General features: G+C 30.8%; 1 protein-coding gene and 1 pseudogene across 1 annotated transcript; both read right to left on the bottom strand.

The window, feature by feature from the left end:
- Window positions 1–416: 416 nt before the first annotated feature.
- LOC106780348 lies at window positions 417–7,269 on the bottom strand (annotated as a pseudogene).
- A 4,585-nt stretch (window positions 7,270–11,854) lies between these two features.
- On the bottom strand, window positions 11,855–13,118 carry LOC106780340 (homeobox-leucine zipper protein ATHB-12). Its single transcript, XM_014668616.2, has 2 exons — window positions 12,579–13,118; window positions 11,855–12,340 (listed from the first exon to the last, which is right to left on the bottom strand). The coding sequence occupies exons 1-2, from the start codon at window positions 12,939–12,941 to the stop codon at window positions 11,981–11,983; spliced, it is 723 nt and encodes a 240-aa protein (XP_014524102.1). The 5' UTR covers window positions 12,942–13,118; the 3' UTR covers window positions 11,855–11,980.
- Window positions 13,119–24,449: the final 11,331 nt, after the last annotated feature.

Below are 24,449 nucleotides of genomic sequence, written 5' to 3'. Positions count from 1 at the left end.
AAAAATAAAAACTTTTTTTTGAATTCTAGAATTTAGAAATTAGTTTTTCTTTAAAAAAATAAATAAATTTTGAATTGAATAGAAAGCTAAAAATAATATCCAAATGTTTTTTACTTTTGTTTGTAAGTCATTTAAAAAAAATACATTTCATAATTCGAAGGAATTGTGTAATTGGAAAACCATTTTATAAAAAAAAAATCATTCGAAAATAAAAAAATATGATTTTTGAATTACATAGTTCGAAAGAACAAAATAAAGAAAAATATGAAGGCGTAAGAAGACACTACCTGAAAACACCCACCCAATCAACAGGATGCATGAGTGTAAAAGTTTTTATACTATTTATTTATAATTTAAAAAACTTAATAAACTTATTACATATACCAAGTTGATATTAGATGAAAATTTGATGAGTTTAATAAACTTATCATATATAACAAGTTGTAATTAGATGACAATTTAAAAAGTTTGCATACTGTAATAAGCATTCACCAAATAAGCATCCTAATTGTAAAACAAAAAGAAAATACATAAGGAATCAAACTTATTTAAAAACATTTTCCATAAGTGATGTACCCTGAAAATTTACGGTAGTTTGATGTTCTTTCAAGGTTATTCACAACCATTCTGTGATAATTTGCAATTGTTTAACAAAATTTACATAATGGTTGTGAATAACCTTGAAAGAGCAACAAACTACCATAAACTTTAAGGACACATCACTTACCATATAAGATGTGGATCCAGACTGGTCTTCTGTAGGCTGAACAACAATATGGCCCATTGGAGCGTTTCCAACAAAATATGTACTCGAAAGATCTCCTATGATTGACTCCAATGCAGATTCTGCACACTACAACATTAAAAAAATTAACAGGGAAAATTTACAGAAAAAGAAAAGGAAAGCCATATATACCAACGTTCACCTCACGCATGGTGTCCTCAGATTCGTAAACTTTTTCAGGAAAATACCAGAGGCTTTCCACTAGAAGCCCCATGTGCATTACCGTAGACGAAAAGGTAGAGTCTTCTATCAAGTGCTCTTTGTAATGACCTAAGTAGATAAGTAGTAACAAGTAAAAGAATAAACAGTCATGCAACAACATGTCTGAAAGCAAATTCATTTCTTTAAAATAAAGAGAAATAAAAGGAATAAGTATGGATAAGTGTCTCTCTGTCTTCTCAACATTCAAATTCTATTTAGTTTTGACTATGTTACCTAGGTTACAGAATGAGGATTGGTCCTTGCCCTAGTATAAGTGTATTTTCAGTTTGAACTAATAAGAGCTGTATACATTCCTATGATGACTTTCATAAAGACTGCCGAGTACGAGATAAATATAAAAATGGCAAGTTTGTTCTACATTATATATTCAACAATTTGTCAAAGAAAAAATCCTTCACTCGCCGCCACTCAAGCAGGCATGCGAATAAAAATGAAATTTAAATTCTAAAATAACCCTTGCTAATTATTATCCGTAACTAAACAACATGCTACAGAAAATAGACATTGGTCCAATACCAAAGAAGATGAGATCAAGAAAGAACCAATATTCCATAGGAGAAATCACGTGTATCGAGAAATTCAAAAAAAGATTTAATTAGTACTGTGGTCCTGGTATTGAAGACAAATATTCAATTGTTTCTCAATATTTTTTTTCTCGTTTGAGTCTCAACGTTGTTTAAAATCACACGATGCTGGTTCTTCCGATAAATTAGGGTTAACACCATTTGGTAAATGTCACATGTAAGTGTCTCAAATTTTTCTTTTTTTAGTTTCTTTTTTAATTCTTTTTGTTTTTTTTTTCCTCCCCCACACCACTCCCCCATCTCATTCCTCCTCTTCCTCCCCCCCCACACGACTCCATTTTTGTGACTCCCAAAAATGCTTCTTTTCTCTCTGAAGGGAGAAGGTACAAAGAAGGGAGAGAAGATAAACTGCAAAAAACAAAACAAAATGTCGAGTGCAAAGAGTAAAGAGTTAAACCTTAGAAATTTGAATTGGGTTTTTTGGAATTGCAGTTAGTGGATGGGTACGGTAGTAGCTACCGTCTGTCTTTCTGGAATTGAATGTGACCATGTTTTAAATTGGAACCAATTTGATACAACGACAACTTCAGTGGCGAGCACCACATCCCTAATTCCCCATGAGCCTTTGTTTTCAATTTAAATTTTATATTAACTATTCATTATTATTAATGATAACTTGCACCATCCTCTGGAGTAGAAGGGGTTGCACAGTATTGAGTTTGGTGGTGGTTTTGGGCATTTTAATGGTGGTGTGGAGGTTGCGGTGTTGAGATTGGTGCTGGAGGAAGGAGATGGAGGGGTGGTGTGGGCGAGGAAGAGGAAGGTATGAAAAAATAAAACAGAAAAAATAACAAAAAAATTAAAAAAAATAAATAAAAGTAAATAAAAAAATTGAGACATGACATGTGGCACTTACCAAACAATGTTAAGGTTAATTTAACGGAATGGTCATTGTAACCAAAATTAGGACTTAATTCAGAAAAAAAATATTGGAAAACAATTGAATACTTATCTTTAATATAAGGATAAAAGTACAAATTAAACCTTTAAAAGGTAAAACATTTTCTTACTGCAAATTCTCACATGGTCAGTTTACTCATATCGGTGCGTACCTTTTATCATTGTTTTTGTCAGCTTCAGTGAATCGTGGTGCTGGCACATAGTCAATCTGATAATCCCCTTTTCCCCTGGAAGTAACATAATTTTCATGCGAACGTATGAAAAGAAGAAACTATCTGTATTGCCAGCTGTGATAAATCTTAATATTGAAACTATAGACATACCCTTGAGTACCTTGCTTCAGATTTGTCTAGAAATTCATCAGGATATCTGCGTTGATATTGTTGCCACCACGGAAACCTAACAGTTTAACACACAAAAAAAAGAAGATATAGTTAGTATAATAGTCACTGCTAAAACAGGTTCATGTTGATTAACCAAATGACAACTAAAAAAATTCCCTAGAATACAAATTTTTCTTTTCCCATATTTTCTCTTTTGAAAATTCGAGGAGGTGGAAAATAGGATATTCATCACTAGAATTTATCAAAACATCATCCTCCACCTAGTTTATAAATCCCCATCTTCAAAAAAAGAGGAGAGTCTAAGTTCAACAATTCGGGTTGACATGACATCCCTTCCTACTCTACAGTCCTCCAGCCGAAGCACATATCTTTCCTTGAAAAAATGAATTAATATCTTCTGTTGTTAGTTTGATATTAAATGCATTACTAGAAGTTGTTAGAAGATTCTAGATATCTCTTTGTAATTATTACTTTAGAATTAGAGTTCTCTATATATAGAGGTTAATGTACTGTTTCAAATCAATCAATGGAACAATAATCTTCTTCCTTTCAGATTAATCCTTTCAAGTTCTTCTATGAATACAAACCCAAGACTCAATGAAGCTCAAATTACCCAATTCATTTTATCTTTCCTAGATATACTTTTTATTCAAGCAGAGCATAATATTAAAGTCAGCGAAAGCAGAGACAAACTTACGAGAATTCTTGAAATGCGTAAACTACAGGATCAATTTTCGGAATGACCACTGGCAGTCTCTCAAGGAGCACAGAAGCAACAAGGTTCTCAGAGCTTGTGCTGAATCCTCTCCTTGTCAAGAGAGGTCGAACCAATGACATCTTCATCCTGGATGTATGCAGAACCATCAGACAGAAAATGAAGCAAGAGAAATACAAATGCCTAATTTAATAGGAAAAATATTTTCTATATTCAATTTAATTATTATTGCTGTCATGATTTATTCCTTAATTTTGTATGCAGAAAATTTTGAAGATCAATTTTATACGAGTACACAATAATGCTACTTTTGCTAAGATTTGACAGAATACATCATTTAAGCAAAGGCTTGAGGTGCAATAAAAATCAAGAGTCAAGACAACTACAATGGTCATAGCTTCATAACACAACACATATACCTATACCTAAGGTAGTCATAATTAAATCAATAAAATCCAAGTGCCCAAGGTTCTAATCTTCATCGTAATGTACACCTGAATTAGTTCAAGTATCAGATATTCTATGGATGTCCCTGCCCCTTTTTTGGGTGATCAGGGGTACGGTTCTATAGAAGGATTTATAGCATAATCACCAATGCACTTTATGAAAGTAACATTTCCCAAGTACTTCTGCTCTAGAAAAAAAAAAAAAAAGGACAAGCATACAGTTTATGATTTTAAAAAAATCCAATTGCCAGTCACCACTGGCTTCTAATATCTAATATCCGTGTGCTAATGTTTCAAAGCATAACTTCACCAAAGACTACTAACAAGTAACACCATGAGCTTGATATTCTCTTCACATCTGCAGATAAAAACATATAAGAAACAAGAAGATAGCAATTGAAGACTTAAGGTGCCCCAAACTCTTAAAAACAAATTCAAAATTGATGTGTGCATGAATTTAATGCAACGCCCTATCACTCTCACTACACCATTTTCCCCTTTAGGCAGCAACTAAAGCGTGTGGTCTGAAGTTAATAAAGTGTGGCCTAAACTTTAGACAACACTTTGCACAGTGAATGAAGAATCGTTCCAACCATGAAGACACTATAATAAATATAAGCCAAATGATGAAAGATAAGGTGGAGAACCATCCGGGGTAGAGTTCTTAATTTGGATCATTAATCAATTGGTAGAACTTTCTAGCTTTATCTTTAGGACTCTCTACGCCTTCTTTTGCTTTTACCACATTTCTAAATATGTCATACAATAAGGCATTAATATCATCATGTGAATCTTCATTATGTATCATGTCTTCATCTTTACTAGTAGGCAAAGGTGTTTCTTCTCCATGGTAAACCCAGAGATCGTACCCTTTTAGAAATCCAGAGACAATTAAATGATAGTAGACCACGCGTAGTCTTGCGCAAATATAATTTTTACATTTAACGCATGGACATAAAATCTCACGTCCTTGAGGTCTTCCTCTAGTGTAAGCAAAACCTAGAAATGAATCAAGACCATTTATATACTTCGTAATAAACCTTGGAAATTTAGTCCACTTCTTCTCCATCACCTTTAATGTAATACATAAAAAAATCATAGTTTCATTAAGCAATTGATAATTGAATATAGTATATTACATGAATTAAAATTATAGCTTCAATAAGCAATTAACAATTAAAAAAGGCCAATTTTCTCAAAAACAATTAAATTAGCTGGTGTTAGATTTAAATAATCAGATCTCTAGTTCGTAGAATTGAGGCCACAGCCTGCCTCACTCCACCACTAGTTTGTCCATTCTGTTGGTGGCTGGGAAGATAAAATACCATGATGAAACTAATCTAGAATATAGAAGTTAAACTGTGGTGTTTACATCCACCGTTCCAAGCTAAACAAGACAACCTGGAAGCACTTACAAATGAATTTAGCCCATATAAAAAGTACAATATGTTAAACAGTGAACGAAACGTACTTGGTTCACTTATAATTCAAAAGTCAATTTAAATGCATTTCACAACCAAAATAACATTAACCTGCTACTTTAGACAGAAGAAGACAGCATAATCTTGACGCAAGACAACCAAAATCAAAGCAAGAATAATCCAAGAGAATAGTACTCACTTCTCATAATAAATCCAATGACAATTAAACACACAAATGTAACGAATAAATAAATCATAAAACTAAACTACATCGACGGTTTTATTTCATAAGGACTCAACTACAGCAGCTACTGCAAGGAAAATGATTCAAAGAAACAATGTAACTACTAAATCTGAAACTAGAAAATAAAACTAAAACAAGCTCAAACCAAAGAGCAAAACCAAAATGTAAACCAGTGCAGAAACAGTGAAAAGCATATAGAACAGAAAATTGAAACTAGGCATCTTGAGATTGAAATGCAAAACTGATTTAAATGAAATCTGATATGCTAATGCAGTGCTGGAATGAAAATGCAATGAAGAACTGAAAAACCTATCAAAACTGAATTAACTACCATTCTAATCAAACAAGAAATCTGAAAACAACTTGAAATATAAACTGGAAATGAAAAGCGCATATTAAAATAATTATTTTTATTATTGATTGTGACTATGTTATACGAGTTTGTATCAAAGACCAGAACTAAAATCTAATATCAAAACTTGATAACGGATTTATTAAAATAAAATTAAAAATACTCATACAAATAAAATATAAATGACCATTTCAAACACCCTCTAAATTATCGGTGATGGTGTGGCAGAAACAACATCTTCTATACGTGTATTGATGAAAATTTAATCAGAAATTATTATATAACCCATAAACATAAATGCGACACAACTCATCCATAGTAATAAACTAAAATTCTAAATGTGATTCTAAAAATAAAAATAAATCAACTCTTTTCTTTTAATTAAAGTGGTGAAATAAACTTTATTTTTCATCTGGTATGAGTTCTGCAATAAAAGTATTTTGAGAATTTTATTCTTATAAACAAAAAGAAGTTATGAATGGAATCTAGAAAATTATAAATAAATTTCTCGCGAAGTTCCTGGAACCAAACAGAATATGGATAATCTTCTAACAAGATGCTACTTTCTTCAGTTGTCTCCGTCATTATCTTTCGCGAACACGGGCCATCGATTTCTTTAGGTATGACTTTTACTACTAGATAACTGATGTTATTTTACATAAATCTCCTCATCGACAATCTTGTTAGAAAGTTTAAATAGAATTTTTAACTGGATGGACCTTGATTAACATCATTTATGTACCCTAATAATCTATTATGGCTAACTTGGATTAAATGAAATCTAGAAAATGGAGTAGTGAAAAACAGAACCATTACAAAAAGAGAAAATATGGACACAAAGTACTCGTTCCATGAAATGAAATATAAAAATCTTCATACAGACCCAAAGGAACATCTTATACACAGTGACACAAATTAAAACTGGACTGGCAAAATAGAAAATGAGAAATCATAGACGCGAAGCCAGGGAAATGGAAAGGCATGTTAACATACCAAACAGCTCAATTTGCGGCGGGAAACGGCGGCTAGGAACGGACAGTGAGGAAGGCAAGGCCACGAGGTGCACACAATCATACGCTGAGGGCAAGCGATGGCGAGTTTGGAGATGGTTCGACCAGGTTTGGAGAGAATGAAACTAAGAGATTTCGAAGGAAACGCAATAAGGTTTGAGGCAAGACGTCGCCGTTTCGAAGAAGATGCGGTAAGGGTTTATGGCAAGATGTGAGGAGGGTTTAGAAGAATCTTTTGAAAGTTATTTTCTGTAATATTTTTGAAATATGTAATTCAAAATATATTTCGAATTAAGTATTACAGAAATTTTCGAAGAGAAATATTTTTCGAAAGAGGTACAGAAAGAAAAAAGGGAGGTGCAAGGAAGAAAAGCCCTTTGTTTTATTGTGTAAATAATTGTATATGGGCTTCTTTGAAGCTGGAAATAACATTAAAATCATTAAAGTGATATCTTTTAGAAAAAGTCTCACAAACATTAAAATGAAATAACAAAATATGTATGTAATATTATTGAGGTAAATTATTGTATGCATGTATATAAAGTTAAAATGAGAGATGAAGACAATTTAAAAAAAAAGTATTTTGAATTTTTTATAATGATAATTACAAATATCATTAATAATATATTTCACTTGCATTTTAAAGATCTAATTTTAATACAATTTAATATTTATATTTGGACTTTAATTTCTTTTGTTTAGAAATAACTGAAAACTCAACATATTATTAACTGACTAGTTTATAAATAAAAAAAAAAAAAAAAAAAAAACTGATTAAGAAGAAGTAAAAGATATTATTAGTCTTGGTGAACAACATCTATTAGTCTATAAAAGAAAATAATGACAACATTAAAACATCATGTTATGAAAGAGAGATAAAAAAGTGGAACATAATTATTGTGGAACATATTTATTGCAACAACAAAAAAGTGGGAAACATTAACAAATTAGTCTATTTATTGTCACACTTAAGGATTCCCATCCTTTTGAAGTTGACAAGGAAATGAACATGTATGGAAGAGGTTAAACCACGCAAAGATAGAAATTAAGGGTATCAATAAAGTCTTATATAAAGTATTTATTAAAATCAAATAAAAAAATTAGTTTTTTTACAAATTAAAATTCTATAATTTCTTTTAAAACTTATTTTTAATTTATGTACGATCTGATTTTAATTTATGAGCAATACTTGCTCATTTTCTTCTATAAGTATATTCATAAAAAAAATAACAAAAAAACCACACTTTTGTTTTCGATGACTTTTTGACCAACACTGTTACCAGCTTTCTTCAATCTTTCACGCAGTGGTTGCAGTGAAGTAAAACATCAATTTTTTGTTTACTAAAATTTGCAAATCTTTAGTTACTTGAACTGTTAAATACCAGAAATAAAGAAAGCAAACATTATTTGCTTATGTGCATTTGTGGACCTGCAAATTCTAAGTGGAGAAAAATGCTATTCTGGTATTTGAATATCAAAATTACCAATAGATGTAACCTTATGCATTTCTGTGCTAGCTAAAAATGTTGAGACATATAGTAGATAACTATGTCATGGAATATGAACATTCTCTACAATACAAGTGCTGCATATATAAGAAGATGACAGAATAACTTTCCAGCAGTTATCAGCATTTTCTAACTGATATCATACCAGATAACTCAAGAAGAAAAGAAAAAGACATTATGTGATTATTATTTAACCCTAATGAAGAAACTCTCAAGGATCTTTGCAGGATACATAAACTATATCAGGAACTGAAAAATCATGCATTGCTTCAATACACCAGTTGTTTTATGTGAGAAACAAGAGGCATCAAAATATAAGTTCATGTCAACATTTATATATTATTCTCTCTGCTTTGTAGGGAGCTAATACAGTGTAGATGTCCACGTGTTATGGAACATTTAAAACCATCAGTCAACCATGTGACAGAGAGAGAAGGATTATTCTCTTCGATGTTGACATTAACAAAAGAAATATGCAAGATTTTTGTCATTTTGATGATAGCATATCATTCTATTCTGCTTTTCATAGTAAAGGAACAAATAAATAAATAAGAACTTCATTTTCTCATATCCATGACATGATGACATCTAAAAGTAAAGAATATTGTTATATTATGAATGTGATCGTTTATCTAGATTACTCACAATCACTTCTGCAAACTCATTTTCTTTACAGAAAATGTTGATGAGTACGAAACTCATAAAATCCTGCACAAATGGTGTTTTTCATCAAACCTTTTTGTTCTATATATAAAAATATTATTAACCTTTATTTTTGAAAAGTTTGTTGCTATTCATGAATTTTGTGTTGCTGATAAATAGCAGTGATGTTTTTATTCCTACATGTTTCACATGATGTCTTTTGTTTATCATCGAGACTATCATTTTTATTTATTTATGCATATATATATATATATATATATATATATATATATATATATATATATATATATATCACAGGTATATTTCTCTTAAAATTCGAAGGAGACTTGCAATAAAAAAAATCAATCTTCATTTGCCAAGTTCATTTTCAATTATTTTAAAGACTAAACTGTAAATTTAATTTAACTTCGACTTACAAGAAAAGCATGAAATACTGACGGTGTTTTTCCGAAGACTATTGTCCTTCGGTAATTATCGAAGACTTTGTCTCTCGGTAATTACTGAAGGCTTTCTTCAATAATTATCGACTTTCAGTAATTATCGAAAGCTTAGTCCTTCAATAATTATCGAAATCGAGGACTAAGTGTTAGCGATAAACAAATTACCGAAAACTTTTTGATGATTAATTCGTAATAGTTTTTAATTAATCTATTTCAAATATTTAAAAAAAAAAAATTCGAATAAACTAATAAAACAATATTATATGTTTTATTGTAAAAAATTAATAAAAAAGTTGTTAAAATCTTTTTTTAATATTGAAATGGATTGGAAATGATTACCTAAAATCTGACTTAACTAGAAACGACACTGAAAGAATCAGTACAATACCTACTTGGCCATGATGATCAAAACGACACCACTCCGAAGTAAAAATTCTCCGTTTTTACCGTGTTTCCTTTTTTCCTTTTTTTATCCCACAACTATACACTTTTCCTTAAGTTTGAAAAATGGTCGAACATTGAATATAAATATTTTTATAAGATTTGATTCATACATTAAAAAAAAAAACTAATAGTTTCAAGAAATTAATTATTCTTCACTACATCGAATCTATATAATTGTACTCTTTTACCAGAGCTTTTGTATGTACCTTTGTGTGCATGAATCTAGCCAAAGATAGTATCCTATAACTATTAGATTTGAGAAAAATAAATAATATCTAATTTTTTTTTTGTAAGTTTAATCAAATTTAGTTTTAATTATCGTAATTATTATTTTTATGATTTTTTTTTAATCTTTGGTACAAACTCAAGTTTGTTTAGTGTTGACATGATAAAAAAAATTAAATATATAAATTTTAGACGTGTAATTTAATTAATTAATATATTTATTATTTTGTACAATTTTTTAAAAAAGTAGTATATTGTAAGCAGTGTTTTTTATTTTAATTTCTAATGCAATAATTTAATTTAAATATTTATTTTAAAATTATAATATACTTAGACACTTAAAACTTTTTAATATAATATTTATTTACTTAATTTAAATTAAGTGGTGAGAGGTGCATGCACACTATCTTAAAGGTACACGTTAGAATTACTCTTCTTTTTGTTTTCTCCCAGGATAATTACCATAAAGGGCATGCTTGGTTTTAGGGCTAAAGGATTTCGGTTTGCACCAAACAAGATATTTAGAAAAGCAGAAGCATTGTATAACTTAGAAAACATTTGATGGTGGTCATTATCTTGTCCCCTTTTATTAAAGGAAATCAAGAAAAAAACAGAAAAAGAAAATGTAGTACATTTTTAACTTTTCTGAATTCCAACTAATTTTCTAGCACTCTAGTTTTGACTTTTACTTCATACTTTTCTCTAGAAAATTTTCTTTTGTACAATTTTTTCTGCAAAAATAGTGTTTAATAAGGAGAAAAGTAAGAAAAAAATGGAGAATATTACACGATAAAGCATTCGACATGTGGAGATGAGTAAAGAAAAGAAAAAGTTTCATAGAAAATTGTTACTTGAGTAATATAATTATTTTAAAAATAACATATTTATTTGAGTATTTTTACTTGTCTTGGTTCTCATCAATTTGTTGTTTTATTCTTTGACATGGTTCCAGGATTTCAGCTCCTGCTTACAGTAACAGTGAGAATCTGAAGTGATCAGCATTGAAGAACATGTCGAATGAAATTTATATTTGCATATAATGGAATAGTCTGGTCTTCTTTTGAATATTATTCAAATTCTGGAATAGCCCTTTGGCTGCAATTTGGCCATCAATTTTCATAAGCAATGAACACCCTGCTTGTGGTAGCTGGTTTTCATCAATTCAAATTTTAATTTAATAGAGTGTCCACACCAAAATAATGTGGAGTGGGGCACCTCTTGGCCCTTGAAATTGGATAGCATCCAGTGTGAAATTTCATGTTCCAAATTGCCCTCAAAGAACGATACATAACAGTTTCATAAATTGCATAGTTGCAGCAATGTACCTCAGTGAATCACTCATTAATAATTAAGATTATTCCTTTTTAAAATGTTCGAACAAGTTGGTCTTCCAAAGAAGTTTATGGAATGGAATTGATATAAGAAACCTGTTTTATTCTGCTTTTTGTCTTAGGTCGCGTTTCATGATGTTTCCTTGTTTATTAATTTGGTTTGTATTTGGAAACTTGTTCAAAAGAGAGAGAAAGAAATAGGCCAATTTTGCTAAAAAATGTAGAAGCTATAACTAGCTGCATCTGGGTTGATGTGAAGATTTGCATGCAGAATATGGAACCAAACATGAAGCATTAATATGTATGCATACATATTCCTTCACAAAATTTTGGTTGTTCTGTTTCATTCAGGACCAGAAGTCCCACCATTGGTAATCACTGGACGTTTGGCCTAAGAGAGCATTGGATTCAAAAGCACTCCAATCTTCCGGTGAAGTCAAGGAGTCATCAGCATGCTCAGCAAAGTTCAAGAGACCATGTTCATCTTCTAGCCCAAAGTGTTCCACCTTTATGCTAGCATCATCATCAGACAGAACACCGTGTGCATGTTCTGATCTTTCTATTGATGGGCTTGGCTTTTCCTCGAGCTCACATTTCATGGTGCCTCCATTTTCTGATTCACTGTCCATGCTGTTTGCTGCTTCAACTTGTGTCCGACTCTGACCTGCCTCCAATGGCTTCTGCATTAGATGATTCAGCTTCTGCAACTGATGACAACAGATACAAAAATAATTACTTTACAGAAATTGATACATATCTTGGACAAAACTCAGAACTGTACTTTCATTTTTCATTCATTTCAAGAATCTTCATATCCTTAACCCAATTAACCAAGTTAAAACTTCAATTCTAATTGAAGAACAATACTAAAAACACTCAGACTAGTCTTGAGTGTTTACCCTACTCCTTTGTAAAGAATATGTTAATTTGTATTGAATAAAGTACCTGAATTAGTAATGTTTGTTTTTCCTTCTTGAGAGCTTCAAAACGTGAGGCTAAACTGTTGTAATTGGATTGTAGTATACCATAGTCTCTCTCAAGTTGCTTTGACTTCCACCTAGCTCTCTTGTTCTGAAACCATATAGCAACCTGTCTTGGCTGCAATCCAAGGTCTCTTGCCAGCTGCAACTTCTTTCTAGGCTCTAACCTTGACTCTGTCTCAAACATGGTTTCCAGTGATTTGATTTGATCATCACTGAACCTTCTTGTGTTGTTGCTTTTCTTCTTTGATCTCATGCCACTTGATGGGGTGGTGCTGCTACTGGTGTAAGTTTCTGCCTCTGCACCCTCTGAATAAGTATATTCCATGTTGTGTAACACTCTCACACTTGCTGCTAGCTGAGGCTAAAGGGCCTTGAGTTGAAGATAGGTGAGTCAGGTGATAGAGGATTTTTTTGAGAATGTGTTTGTTTTTTGATATGCAAGTATCAATTGGCTTTTGCTTATTGGAGTTCCTATCATGGTGGTCAGAGTGAAGTCCCCAATTGCTGCCTTTATATCCAAAACTCATTGGTCCTGTTGACACCTTAACACAGGATGTTCTTCCACCTGTACCTTGTGAATATTACCTATTTTTCTATGTCAGTGACGTTTATTCTTATATCTATTTTTTTTTTTTTTTTTATCTCTAGCTTTTGAGATAAACTTTGTGCACTACTTTTGGTTCCGAGCCTTCTTTGCTGGCTTGGCTTCTGTGGCTTGCTTTTGCTCAGTGCTTCAATTATAACTTCTATATTCATATATCATATTCTGTCATCAGATTCATCATTTCTGGTTTATTTAATCACAATTTTAATGATTTATGTGAGTAAGAATACAGTATTTGATATTCGTGTGGTCGTTATCACTGTCATCATTATTTTAACTTCAACGTTTTGTCCTAGAGTTGTGTCGGTTTCATGAATCACGTTCTACATTAAAATTTTATTTATTCTAGTTTAATAGTTGCTGCGCTACCTTATTGATCAAACCAGTACTATTATATTGATACAGTTTTTCTTTACTTTATCTTAGAATATTAGTATTTCTTTAAGAAATCTTCTGCGCCTACATATTTAGTCAAGATTTTTTGAAGACTTTTTTATTATTACTGAAGAGAAGCATCTGTTGTTAGCATGATTCATGTGTGAGTTTTTATCTTTTTGTGCACTTGATTCAAAAACACCAAAATAAACTCAAGAATATTAGGTTTGGAATGGAATTTAAGATTAAGCTCTTTGATGAAATTGGTCATGGATCTTCAAAATATTTAAAAGCACTAAAAAATACTTGTTCTATGAGACTCTTAGATACAAATCACACATTAAGAAATAGATACGAGTTTATATACATATTAAATATATCCATATAAACTTTTAAAGTAGTATCAAAAAACTTAGTTCAAAACGAATAATATCTTATCAGTATGGAGATTTATGTCTGTTGAATCTCTTTGCACTTAAAAGATTATGTTTGATAAAAGCAACAAAAGATTACGTTTTGGTGGCAAAAAAATTGTAGTTGAACTTAGGAAGCAATATGATAGGAATAAAAACGTGTTGTGGAAAAATTTTGGAAAGGCTACTTTCGAGTGTATCTTTTGCGTCTTTTTATTAACATTTGACATAAAAATTTCCAGACACGTGAGTTAAAAATGTGTGTCCAAACATGCACCAAATATGAGTAAGAAATTAGAACTGTCACATAAAAGATCATTGCGTGGTTAAGACATTAAAGTTAATGCTCAAATGTTTTTTTGTTCTTTTCTTTTCATCAGCAAACAGTGTTTGCATGTAAGAATCTTTATGTTTTTTTAGTCTACTGTGACAAACTACTTTTGTTTGGGACTGGTTGGATACATAGAAAAAAAAATTAAGGCTAATTAGAAATTGGGATTACAGATTGTTTAGATATAAATATTCTCTTTATTCATCGTAATAACGCTTTTATTTAAACACAGATAAATTGATCATAAAAATACTTTCTTTAAATATACTAGCTGGTGTTTATTAATATTCAAAATTTAAAACTCGAACTAATAAACATTAAATATTTCATATTTTAGATATATTAAACGTTTTTAATAAAAAAATATGAATTAAATAATTGTTAAAATGATTCGTAATATTTGTTTTTTCCTCTTTAGACATTCGTAAATTGTTTATTTCAGTTTTCTTTTGTACCCTTGACCTCCACATAATAAATTATGAGTTGTCTGTTAAATGATCTTTTATTAGTTCACATATGATTTTTTTTTTCTTAATAAACTCTTACATTTTGTTTTTGGCCTTAATAATTTCTTTTCTTACTTTTGACCCTACTTATTTTTTTATTTCTATTTTGGTTTCTATAATTTATTTACATATTTTAAGTGACGGATTATTTATTAAACGATAAAGCTATAACTGAATAGAACTAAAAGAATACGTACACTTTAAAATTATTTTTTAAACAAAAATTAATCAATGTCAAATAATGAATGTTGTTTTCTTTCATTTAAGATTTACATCATTTTTGTAAGTATTTCATATTCAACACTGAAACCAGAAGAAGATAAAAATAGACCCATATGAAATATTTTCCTATATTTTTCATTGTGTACGAGTTTCTCCGTCAAATAAGAAATGTTGAAAGAAAAAACGGATTCAAACCTTAGTAAAAGAAAAACAACGGTATGTTTATACTCTATTAATGTTTCCTTAAAAAAACTGCTATATACTCTCTTTGGATTTAACTCTATGTTTTTACTTTAAACAATGAAATTTGTTCCCTCTATATTAAAGATATCTCTCAAAGATCTTTCTTTCACAAACCATTTTTTCACTTTTCGATGTCAAGCTTCTAGTATATAGTATTCGTCCTTCAACATTCTAAACACTATCGATGACAAGAAGGTTCTGCAAAAAATACTTTCTGATGCTTAAGTCAATAATCTAGTGAGAATTCTTGAAGTCAAATCTCAATCGATGAAAAAAATGAAAGTAAATTATCATTAATGTTATATTTATAGTATTTTGACCTAATTGACCAGTAGTTCAACTTGATGGGTCACACTTCTCTACCTATCATCGGAGAAATTCACTAACCCAATTATCTGACTCAAACACAATCATCCATTTTAAGTTAAGGGACGTTGTACTAGGTATTAGGATTGAAATACTCAATCTTTGGTACCTAATATCTCATTACATGTTAGGATTATAACCTTATCTGGAAAAGCTTCAAGGTCCGTATTAGACCTACCCAATATACTATAAAATTGGAAAAATTATAAGAAATAAGTTGCGAAAACGTTTGGGGAAGGAAATAGTCCTCTTTGCATCACATTGAATATATATATATATATATATATATATATATATATATATATATATATATATTCTAAATTGCTTTTACAAAAAAGTACATGTGTTATATTCACTCATGATCCCTTAAAAGATAATTCATCCGTTAAAGAATTTGAATAATAAATAAACAATCAATTCAGAAATAAAAATAATAATAATGTGATCAAGAGCATAATGAGAAAAACATTTGTTGAGGATCAAAGCAAAAATGTAAAGTTTTAGTGATAAAAATATTATGATGGCGTCCTCGTGTTGATATATCACCCAAGTGAAAATTCATTAGTTAACACAGCTCAATAAATAATATGAACAAACATAGGAAAAATTTATTAAAACCTATGTTTATTATTTTAATGTTATATTAAGCATTATTGGAAATATTAAACTATTTAGTAAAAAGTATTCTATGTTTATTCTTGTAATGTTATATTAGATTAACATATATAAAAAAAAATGATGTAAAACAAGTTGTCTTCACCAATATCAGGGAGCAGTTAACCTAATTACCATGTATATATCATTTATTAAAAATAAAAGTGTTGAACATTCCACCAAAAACTATCTATACTCATGAATTAATCAAACAAGTAAATATAACATCACATCCAAGTTAAATATTTTAAACATTAAACTTACGAGTGATTCTTACTCACGCTTTTACTCAATTTTGTCTACTCCTATTCCATATGAAAACACCAATAAATTTATGTTAATGTCTTATACTAAAAAATTCACGGTCGTTTGTTTTAAATTCTGAGAAAATTAGTTTTAAATAGATCAATATGCAATTTAAAATACATTCAAATGTGAAAGTGGCTACGAATCTTGCCTTGAAATGTATGGAACATTAATGGAGTATTATTTCTCAAATCGTGTATGTTATTTAACATCGAACACAATTTTATGGATACTATATAAGAACTAGGCTTGGATCAGTTCAGCAAGTTGTTAAATTATGATATACATTAATTAAAAAAAACGTAACTTTCAATCTGAAATAACAAATAAAAGGAGATTGAAAACACAAGGCTAATCGATAAAAAAATAATGTATCATGGTTGAACAAGACATTCTTGGAGTTGTTATGTTAGACTTATTTAAAGAATATTAAATTGAAAACAATTTTTTTAATATAAAATGAAAACATGAGAATTAATATGGAGTATTTTATATTAATAGAGAGTGAGTTGAAGAAGAAAGAGAGCCGAAGCCATGAAGTTGAGCTGAGAATTGAGAACGATAGGGTTAGGTTGAGTCAGTGTCATCTACAGTCACAACACAACGTGCCCATCTTTCATTCTTCACTTCGAATATTTCCTTTTGACAAAAAATTAAATTCCCATTCATTTCATTATCAATATTCAAAGTTCCCATTTTTCTTTAAAAAATAAAAACATTTCCCGTCCAATCAAATCAGTTCCCAGGAGACACGAATCTGTCACTCTGTCAAGTACAAACCAATCAGGTAGTGACACATGCCCTCGACACAAACATAGTATCACCGTTACGTCGTCTTTTCCTTTGGAGTTTTGGGTTTCTCCATGCTACGTGGCACCACCTCCGTGAGCGTAGGTTGAAAGCAAAATCCAGATTTTTTGGACACGTGGCGCTATCTCCTCCAGTACCGTACCTTGTTCAGACTCTTATGCGTGGGAACGGCGTTCTTGCCGTACACGTGTTTTGATCTCTTTTTTGGCTGCTCTTCTTTTTGGACACGTAATTTGTTGCCTTTCGTATTGAAAGTGCTCCGCTCCATGGATTAACCCGACCCAAAAAAGTTAATCGAATTTTCACAGTAAGTTGAATTGGAATTGTGAATTCACGTTGAATAAGCTAAAAGAAACATCTTAACTCGTTTTTTTTTTTTTTTAATTTATGTTATTAATTCTTAGTCTTAGTTTGACTCACTTAATTTGCATGGTGAGATGAGTCAAGCCATAAAAAAATTTCTAATTCTCGTTGATGCCTTGCTTTCCATTTGATTATATGAAATTAATGTTACAAACCATAGTATATATGTTATTATTATTATTATTCTTAAACTAAGTAAACTATCTTGTCAGTCAATTCTACTAACTAATGCTTGGTTGAATAAAATTATGTATTTTTCATTTTTTTTTAAATTGAGTTGAATCACTTTCTAAAAAAATATATACAGTCAACTTGAATAACATAGATAAACTTATTTATGCACTTCTAGTCTAGTTTATGTAGTAAACAAAAACTAATCAAAGTTTGGTTAATTAGTTTAATTTCTATGTAAGTTTATTTGTCAGAAGTTATTAATATGAATTTATGAATTAATAATTTTATGATTAATGTGAAGATATATCCCAAAAGTGATGACATTGCTTTTTGAAAATCTTGAAATGAAATCTTTTGACAATAGGATGGTCTCTTATTATTCGATTCAATTAACATGTTAACTAAAAATTAACACTTCAACTACCGGGTCATAAAATATATCAAATAGATTAAGTCCATTAAGCATTGAGTTAGTAGCTTCTAGATATATAATTTTTCCTTCTCACAATGTGTTGGCGCAAATGCACCTAAAAACACTTGATATAGACATATTGGGTTAGTTCAAATGGATTATCATCTTATTGCAAAGCTTCCGATAAGGTAAGAACATTTTTCATACACCTTTGAAAACAGACATGTCTGATAGCACTATTAACCAAATTGTAGTACTAATAAGAAGAATGTCTTATTGTCGTTTTATTCTCTCTCTAATGCTTTTACATTTCCTACAAGTTCAGGTCTCTGTCTTGTTCATGCACATCTAAACAAGGAAAATCGTTAGTCAAGACTTGGGAACGTAATATGTGGCCAACGATTTGTGAAAACTGCAAGTGTTTTTGGGATCAGGTTTATCATCATGAACAAGGAAAATTGAAGTTGTAAATAAGATAGTGCGAGACAAAGACTTCATACTTTGATATACGTGTTGATATCATTATTATTTTCTAGTGTTTAACGTTTGGCTAAGCATGGAGAAAAGGACCAATCTGTAGTGGAAGAGTGGCACTAAAGGAATACGTGCATGCTTAGAAATCGAAGGATCTTGTGGGGGAAATGTGAAAACAATTTCGAATAATAAAGTAACAGTATTCAATACTAGTGCAAAAACGTTGTTTAACATCACCCAATAGATGTCAGTTTGTTGGTAACCCCGACGTATATGAGTGGACGGTGGTATTATCGTAAATAGCTTGGTAACCTAGACGTCAGTTTTAGGTTAAGGCAACGTCTTTTACATTGTAGACGTCCACATTGACGCAAACCAACGTCTAATGGTCTCGGGTAGGTGAGAAGACAGTCCATTGACGTCGGTGTTCACGAGAGTCCGACGTCTATAGGGCTGCAATTAATGCTCTTCACCTAATTCTGAGGTGCTTAGACGTCGCGCAGTCAAAAGGCGACATCTATGGCCTGAATGGAAGGCGGGAAGACAAAAAATCTTCAATTTAGACGTCGGGGTTCAGTGGAAGCGATGTCTATGTGCCTGTAATTAATTAGGTTCACCAAACTCGAGGGTCATAGACGTCGGGTAGAAGGGGCACTGACGTCTATGTGCCTGTAAGTAATTAAGTTCATCATTATAGACATCAGCACCCCATCACAACTGTTGTCAACATCCCTGACAGGAAATCAAACGTCAATTGTTTCAGCTTTCTGAACGTCGGCTCCCCTAGACACCGACGTCTAATGGTATTTAAAAGGTCAGTTGAAATGTTAACTTGGACGTCATATTAGTGAGATAACCGACGTCTATGTGAATATAGACGTCGGTGTCTGGAGCAACCGACGCCCAATTTCATTTTAAATACAACCGCAAACTCTTTGCGGCATTCAGTTTCTGATATTGTCTTCCTCTTCTCCATTTTCTCTTGCGGTCTTTTCCTTTTCTCGCTTGCGGCACATCTTCTTTTTCTCTCTTGCGGCATTCCGTGGTTGTTTCTGATTTCTTTATCGTCTGCCTCTTCTTCTTTTTCTCTCTTGCGGCATCCCAGGTGCGTGGTTTTTTTTTATGCTTACCGTTTAAGAGGTACTATAGACGTCGGTGTATACATTAACCGACGTCTAATACAGTGGTTGTGTTTTAGTGCAGTTTTGTTCCTTTCTTGGGGTAACATAGTAACACATTCTCCCTCTGCTAGCTGCCTCCCAGAAAAAAGCGGCGTCTAGTGAATTTCTTTTGATCATTTCAACCCAAAAACGACCTTGGGTCGTTGCCTAGTTATCGTTTCACCGTGATGTTTTCTTCTTGCAGATGAAAATGGAACTAAGCAAGAACCCAGGTTCGGTTTTGGGTTGAAAAGATCCATAAGAAATTCAAGAGACACAAGTTTTTTTTGGGGGGAAACTAGCAAAAGGAGATTGTGCTACTAGGCTATCCAAAGACGGGAACAAAACTGCACTAAAACACAATCACTGTGTTAGATGTCGGTTAATGTATACACCGACGTCTATAGTACCTCTTAGACGTCAGTCAGTGTAATTTTCGAAATCTTTAGTGCCTCTTCGACGTCGGGTATTGCTAAGACGTCCATTTTTCCCCTACACCGACGTTTAGTGACGTCGGACCTGTCAGTGACTGACGTCACGATAGACGTCGGTTATACTATTTTTTCGACGTCGCATTGATGTCACCGGAAATGACATCGGTTCATTTGTAGATGTTAAAAATCCAAAATAACCGACATTAATCAGCGTTTTTCACTAATGTAAGGTCCATACTTCTGAGCCCAAAATATGAAAGGCCTGAAGATACGTTTGCTTGTAGTAAAAAGCAACCTATTTCAAATTCATTAAAGTAATGTTAAAAGAAAACTAAGATAAATATGGAGGCTCACATGTGTGAAAATGAAAACAAACATGTACCGTCTCCCTCTTGTCAGAAATTTTAAAGCGAAAAAGTGAGAATAAGATAAACAGAAAACATGTGCAAGTAATGCAACTGAAAATCTGAGCAAGCATCTAAAAAAGTTCATATGAACTTCCGAAAGTGACATGTTGTCCTTTAAGTTCATTTCTATGGATCATATAGAAAACCTTGTCAATCTAAGTTTCTAAGAACATTTTTCAGCAAATATCACACCTAAGTTCATAAGTTTTAGTTATACCACAGATTTTGATCAAGTTATTCACAGCTTAAATATCCTGATAATTTTTTATATTACAAATTAACGTAATTTGTAGTGAATATGGTATTAGACTTGAACGGGTCATATGATAATGAATAAAATATTAAATTTAATTTAACAAACAATAAATTTTGTTAACATAATCTTAATAAATTAGTTTGTAAAATAAGATTTATTTATTTATATATTGTAATTTATATAATATGAACCCACCTATTAATGATCTTAGTGATGTACACCTATGGATTAGTCAAACATTTCTCGTTACACTAACTTCTGTTTAAGCATAAGACTAATCTTAGATTATACTTAGACAAAATGAAATCGAACATAGCAATTGATATTAAACAAGAACAACCAAAATTAAGCAAGTTTGGACCGTGATTAAGTTAACCTTAAATAAAGATTCATTATAAAAACTATAAATATTGATCCAGATAAATTAGTTAATTCACACATTTAATACAATATTTATTCGTTGAGTAATAAGACTTGAATTAGTTTTAGCATCAGAATAGTTTTGATAGGTACCCAATGACCATTTTAGACAAATAAGAACCTTAAAATTGGAGCAAAGACGTGGAATGCTGCGTAGCTGACTTCGATCAACTAATTCTACATAAAAGACATAAATTAATCTTAACTTCAATCAATGTAAAATTTTCAGCATTATTCTTAATCTAAAAACTTAAAATTATAGATTTATAGTTTTTTATATATATTGTTTAACTTTTTTATTTTTTTTATTTATAATCTAATTTGATTTATTTTTTTGACAAAATTCAACTATACTTCTCAGTTTGCAAATTAAATTTGGAAAAACCAATAAAAAATAGATAGAAAGAAAATGAAACCCTATTGGTTAGTGACTACATTCATTTTGCAATTTATGACTAGCTTGTTAGATATATGTCCTTGAAATGAAACACACATATTTTAAGAATTGATTTGTGATATAGAGTGAAGATCAACCGTCCAACATCTAAAAAGTTGATTAAGGATCCAGAAAATGTCTTCAATTTCAAACTCTCTCATAATCATTCATCATAACCATTTGAAGGGTATTTACAGAAAATATTTTTATGTTAAAGTTAGTTCAACATCTAGACCTTCACATGTTAATAGTACAGTCCAATGATTAATAATTACACTTTAACTTTAAATTGTTAAAGATTAAAGTTAATCGTATTGATCATTGACTATCGGTCCAACTCCTAGACCAGACCAAACAATCCTAATGATAGTTTGATTGTATCTCAATGACTACTGATCATTTAATCTATAATTGACCAAATAATCATACAGTAGATTAATATTTTCTTACATTATCGTTGCTTAAGACTTCTTTATGCACAATCAGTTACCAACATAAAACCTGGGGTGTCCACATTAAGTCAATGTTTAATTGCTAGTTAGTTATGCATATCGAGAATGAAGCACAAAACCATACATAGAGAAAAAAGCTGCATACAATAATAACTTAAAATTAATAGTTAATTTCAGATATTAAGCGTTTTCTTTATCTATAGTTGCATACAAATAAAAGCCTTTCACAATATATAGATAAAGATAAAAGCTGTGCTCAATATGTCCACTAATGTGCGCTATATTCCAATTTGGTGCACATGTTTAAAGCCAAAACCCATATCTAGAAATTAATACCACAAGCAATTCGTAAGATGCTAAAAATTTTAATAATTAATATATATATATATATATATGTGTGTGTGTGTGTGTGTGTGTGTGTGTGTGTGTGTGTGTGTGTGTGTGTGNGTGTGTGTGTGTGTGTGTGTGTGTGTGTGTGTGTGTGTGTGTGTGTGTGTGTGTGTGTGTGATTTAATATTTTAAGTAAAAGATAAAAAAAGGCTTAGTTATAATTAAAAGGATTTATTTTATTTTAAAAGATTTTCTAAAAAATAAGATTTGTTGAATAATTATTTAGTTAGAAAAAAATATTATTTGATATTTTCTTGTATATTATTATATTGTTACAAATAAAGATACAATGAAATATTGTTACATGAGATATTTTTATATATGGTTATATATTATTGTTTGCTAATAATAAATGAGAATAAAATATAAAAATATTATGTTTATAAATATACGAGAGAATGGTTTAAGGAGAAAGTTTTAAAGGAGAGTTTTGAAGGAAAAGAAGAGATAATTTTGAAGGGAAAGAAGGGAGTTTTATTCTTGTCTTTATGTTTGTATTTTATATGAATCTAAATTATGGAACAAATATTATTTAGTATGAATGTAATGATATGTTAATATGTGCATGTTTGGAATCATAAGATATGTTTGTGTGTGGTGACTTAACAAAAGGTAGGAGACTTCGTCCTAAGACTAGCTGGGAGAGTGGTGGGTAGTTAAATTGGAAGACTTTGCCCTATGGGATGTTACGATGTAATGTCTGCAACTTTGCCAAAAATTTAATTGAATCTCTTAACACCAACTTTTTGAAATGATTAACGCCATTAGCTTAATAATCATTGAAACAGAAGATTTAATTTCTACGAACATGTAGAAAATCAAAATTTCAACAAATAAATGAGTTAAGGATCCCTCTAGGGAAGACCCCCATAACTGGACTAATCTCCACCACAGGCTACAATTGCATATAAGAATATATTCCTGACATAATTAAACTAATTAATGTAGGATATATTAACTTTACTTCTCTATGCTGGTCGAAGATGATTGGATTAGTAGATAACAATTGTATGGATATGGACAAAAGTAATTAGTATAATTCATTATCCATCAATTAGTGACACTAATTTAGCGTAATTCATTGTCAACCACTAAATCATATTCATAATTCTAAACTCTTCAGTTTATTGTGGTGAAGCAACAGAAAGAGTGTTGCAGATTATGTCATGTATTGTGCAAGCAACCATCTATCCATCCATGGTTGCTTCAAGATGATTGCTGACAATGCAAATAGCTTTTTTCACTGAGGAGTTAGATTGCATGCAACTCTTTGATGACAATATTTAGAGACTTTTTTGTTTTTTTTCTTAATTATCAGTTACTGAAAACTGTTCCTTGACTTGGATATTATTCTTCTTATCAGTGGATACAGATATGAAATAAAAAGAGACATTCAGGACAACATAGAAAAAGAGTATTATGAAACATAACATAGACAGATGGTAAAAGCAGAATACTGCAAAAGCGTTTTGTGTGATATATCTGATTCAATATCCTGACAGAGAACAAAGAACTCCTACTTTATCTTCTGCAATTTTATCAACTATACCCTCTTCTGTACAATATTATATATATATATATATATATATATATATATATATATATATATATATATATATATATAT

This window comes from Vigna radiata, unplaced genomic scaffold (genome assembly GCF_000741045.1).
Source record: "Vigna radiata var. radiata cultivar VC1973A unplaced genomic scaffold, Vradiata_ver6 scaffold_179, whole genome shotgun sequence".
NCBI classification, from domain to species: Eukaryota; Viridiplantae; Streptophyta; class Magnoliopsida; order Fabales; family Fabaceae; genus Vigna; species Vigna radiata.
Note: the sequence above shows the minus strand (reverse complement) of the source record. Positions and strands in the feature narration are given on the sequence as shown.

Excerpts from the sequence above, each read along its gene's own strand:
- LOC106780340 (XM_014668616.2), bottom strand. The coding sequence starts at position 12,941 with ATGGAATATACTTATTCAGAGGGTGCAGAGGCAGAAACTTACACCAGT. Across the intron at positions 12,341-12,578 it reads AACAAACATTACTAATTCAG|TTGCAGAAGCTGAATCATCT; the intron begins GTACTTTATTCA and ends TGTTGTCATCAG.